General features: G+C 32.2%; 1 protein-coding gene across 1 annotated transcript; it reads right to left on the bottom strand.

Moving 5' to 3' along the window:
* Positions 1-1,556: 1,556 nt before the first annotated feature.
* LOC122043836 (zinc finger MYM-type protein 1-like) lies at positions 1,557-3,422 on the bottom strand. Its single transcript, XM_042604410.1, has one exon. The coding sequence runs from the start codon at positions 3,420-3,422 to the stop codon at positions 1,557-1,559; it is 1,866 nt and encodes a 621-aa protein (XP_042460344.1).
* Between the last annotated feature and the right edge of the window lie 107 nt (positions 3,423-3,529).

Below are 3,529 nucleotides of genomic sequence, written 5' to 3' on the forward strand. Positions count from 1 at the left end.
TGTTCTTTTCGGTTAACCTAAAGTTATTTTAGGAAATTAAATATTAGCTTTCTATAAAAGGTTTTGTCTAGTCGGTGGTGGTTGCTCCCATATCCAAGAAGGTCATGTGCCTCGCCACGTCAGTACTGGGAACTGATTATGGAAATTAATATTTAATGGAATTAATAACTTAAGGTGATTTGGGTCGAACGTGTTAAGTTCCGCAGGAGACCCAAGTCAAAACCTAAAAGAACAAATAGATTAAGTTTTGGATCAAACGTGTTAAGTTCCGCAGGCGATCCAAAATTTAATTTAAAAGAACACATGGTAGCTAGGAAAAGGTTCAGACCTTTGTACAAAATTTTTGTACAGTGGAACCTCTAGGCTTTCCGAGTAGCAACCAACAGTCTTAGTAGAGAATCAAATCGTATTCCTCGAGTAATCTCGATAATGTTTTTATTGTTGCTCTAAACCCTATTCAATATTGGCAAATACATTTTTACTATATTTTTCTATATTATGTTAATGGTGACAAAAGACGACTACGCTCGCTCTCAGTATCCCCGCCAACCTATCCCAGGATCAATACAAAGGAGATAAATCATGAGTGACTACTAGCCTTTGGAATAATGACTGACGTATGAAGGAGGTATTCACCTCGGCTATGGTAAAATTCGAACCCAGATCTTATGATGATAATACTTTATACGCTAGCTACTAGACCGTCCCGAAATAACTTCTATATCATGTTAATGACCCTTACACAAAAATCATTGATTTGTAATAATTAATCAAATAGAATAATAACGGAAAAGAATTTGAGTTTATATATACAACCATTGAGAAGATGCCCTCAGGCAACACCGTTAGTGTATATGCACACTCAAACACTTATAATTTAATTTTCAACTATAACATATTATAGGATATTTTTTTTAGTATTATAAAAAAATCTAGGATATTAGATTATTGGATACTCCTCACTTGCATTTCTAAATTTAATTTTAAATTTACTTTAGTAATCAATAATCATCACTATTAATTAATTTTAAAATTAAATATCTACGTTACCAAATCAACTGTAAGATTGCATTAACAGCATGCTAGTCAGTAGTCAACCAATGCATCAAACAAAAAAAATAATGAAACAATTAATTTTAAAGATAATGCTAAATAATTAAAATCTGATCAATTAAAATATATTTTATAAATTATTATTAAAAATATTTTAATAATATTATATTTATATATTAATTATATATATATATACTTCAATTCATTTCTGACCCATTTCTAGCTTGGCAGATTATAACGAACAAAATTTACTGTAATTAAATCTGCATGTTCTTCCCAACTTTTCTACTTGTACTCAGGGCCGATCCTACTAATTTTTTGGTCTGAGTCTAACTTAGAAAACAGGCCCCTATATTAATCATGCTACTTTATAGTGATTTTTTTTTTGAATTAAATCAACAAATTTAAAGACAATATATAATACAATACAATACAATACCATGTACAATAGTCTAAATATTTCAATCATAACTAAATAGTAATGACAAACATATTGAAAATTGTCAGTTAAAGACAACTCGCCTTACAGTTTTGGCGGCAAAAATATTAATCAAGTCTGTATAATCAAGTTGTTCAATAATTTCTTTTTCAATTGATAACATAGCTAGCCCATTCAATCTTTCTTGTGACATGGTCGATCGAAGAAAAGTTTTAATAAGCTTCAACTTTGAGAAACTTCTTTCTGCACTTGCTACTGTAACTGGTATTGTCAGCAAGATTTTGTAAGCAACATGAGCATTTGGAAAACAACCATCCATCTTTTTCAAATAATCTAATACATCAATAGCTGATTTTGATTCCTCTGGTAAAGAGCACTTTAAAAATGTTAACTCTGAAAACAAATCATCTCCATTAACGTCAGAACAACCATTATGTGCAAGAGAACTTTCAAGATTCTTGCAAGACCTCAACAAGCTTTCATCATCAGAACATTGTAACCTCTCCACATTGAATAGAAAGCCAAATATTTCTTGATATTTTTTAAATTGTGCAAATCGAAACTCAATAGATGAATGAGCTTGATCAACTATAAAGAGAAAGTAGTTAACTGTGAAGGACTCCTCTGCTGACAATGCTATTTCTGTACTACTACTTTCATTAAATTGTTTTTTTCTACGAACAACTCGCTTTTCTCGAAATACTGCTTCAATGCCCATTTCACTTGCCATTTCTTTAGCTTCAACCATTGCCTTATCAAAACCAGATTCTCTATACTCTTCAAGAAATATAATAATTCCTTGCAAGAGTTTGATAACAACATCAATATCCATATTTTCGGATTGAAGAAATTTACTCACAGTGTTAATTGTGAATAACAACTTATACCAAATGACCACACCAAGTAAGAATTCATACTTCTCAAGTTCATATAATGCCAAGGACTCTGCTTCACTTTTTGTTTTGGGATCTTCAATATCATTTGTTAAGTCAAGTAAAGCATCTCTAATTTGGACAGTTTGTTCTTTTATAGGTTTCACGCTCTCAACATGACTTTCCCAGCGTGTTTGTGACAATGACTTAACTGTCAAACCCTTTACATGATCTTTAAAAATTCTCCATCTCTTCATAGAAGAGGAGAATAATGTATAAATGCGTTGTATTACTCCAAAAAATGACATAGCTTGAGGACAACAGTTCACCATATCACATAATGTCAAATTAAGGCTATGACAACCACAAGGAGTATAAAAGGCTCTGGGATTTATTTCAAGCAACCTTCTTTGTACACCTTTGTGTTTCCCTTTCATGTTAGATCCGTTGTCATATCCTTGACCTCGTATATCATCAATATCAAGCTCAAGATGGATTAAAGCATCCTTAAGATGCGTAAAAAGTCCAAGCACAGAAGTGTCATCCACCTCTAAAAATTCTATCCAGTATTCTTTCACTTTTGTTGAATTTTCTGACTCATCCAAACACCTTATGACAAGAGACATTTGCTCCTTATGACTAATATCTGGAGTACAATCTAAGATGACTGAAAAGTATTTTGTCTTTTTGACTTTTGCAAGTAATTTCTTTCTTACCTCACCTGCCAACATTTCTATCAATTCATTTTGAATTCTGCTACCGAGATATGTAGTATAAGTTTCATGGTCTTTAATACGCCGAAGGTGCTCATTCATTATTGGATCAAACTCAGCAATCATTTCAACCATTTGCAGAAAGAGACCATTGTTTTCAACATAAAGCTTCTCACAACTTCCTCTAAAGGCCAAGTTATTTTTTGCTAGTCTTTGCACAATAGCAATTATCCTATGTAACACATGTTTCCAGTGTTCTTTTTCTTTGTTCAATTGTACCTGTGCTCTTGCATCAATTGTCTGATTCTTTTGCAACCTTCTTTCTAATTCAAGCCAATCAGTCATACATTCCATATGCTCCTTACTCGCTTCATGGGATGTAAGACAACGACTGAAATTATGTCAGTCGTTGTATCCTTCATTAGCTAATTGAGTACCAATCTTGTGCTTTT

The sequence above is a fragment of the Zingiber officinale genome, chromosome 2A (genome assembly GCF_018446385.1).
Source record: "Zingiber officinale cultivar Zhangliang chromosome 2A, Zo_v1.1, whole genome shotgun sequence".
Lineage (NCBI taxonomy): Eukaryota > Viridiplantae > Streptophyta > Magnoliopsida > Zingiberales > Zingiberaceae > Zingiber > Zingiber officinale.

What these genes read in the sequence shown, in the direction of transcription:
- LOC122043836 (XM_042604410.1), bottom strand. Translation starts at nt 3,422, where the DNA reads ATGACTGATTGGCTTGAATTAGAAAGAAGGTTGCAAAAGAATCAGACA.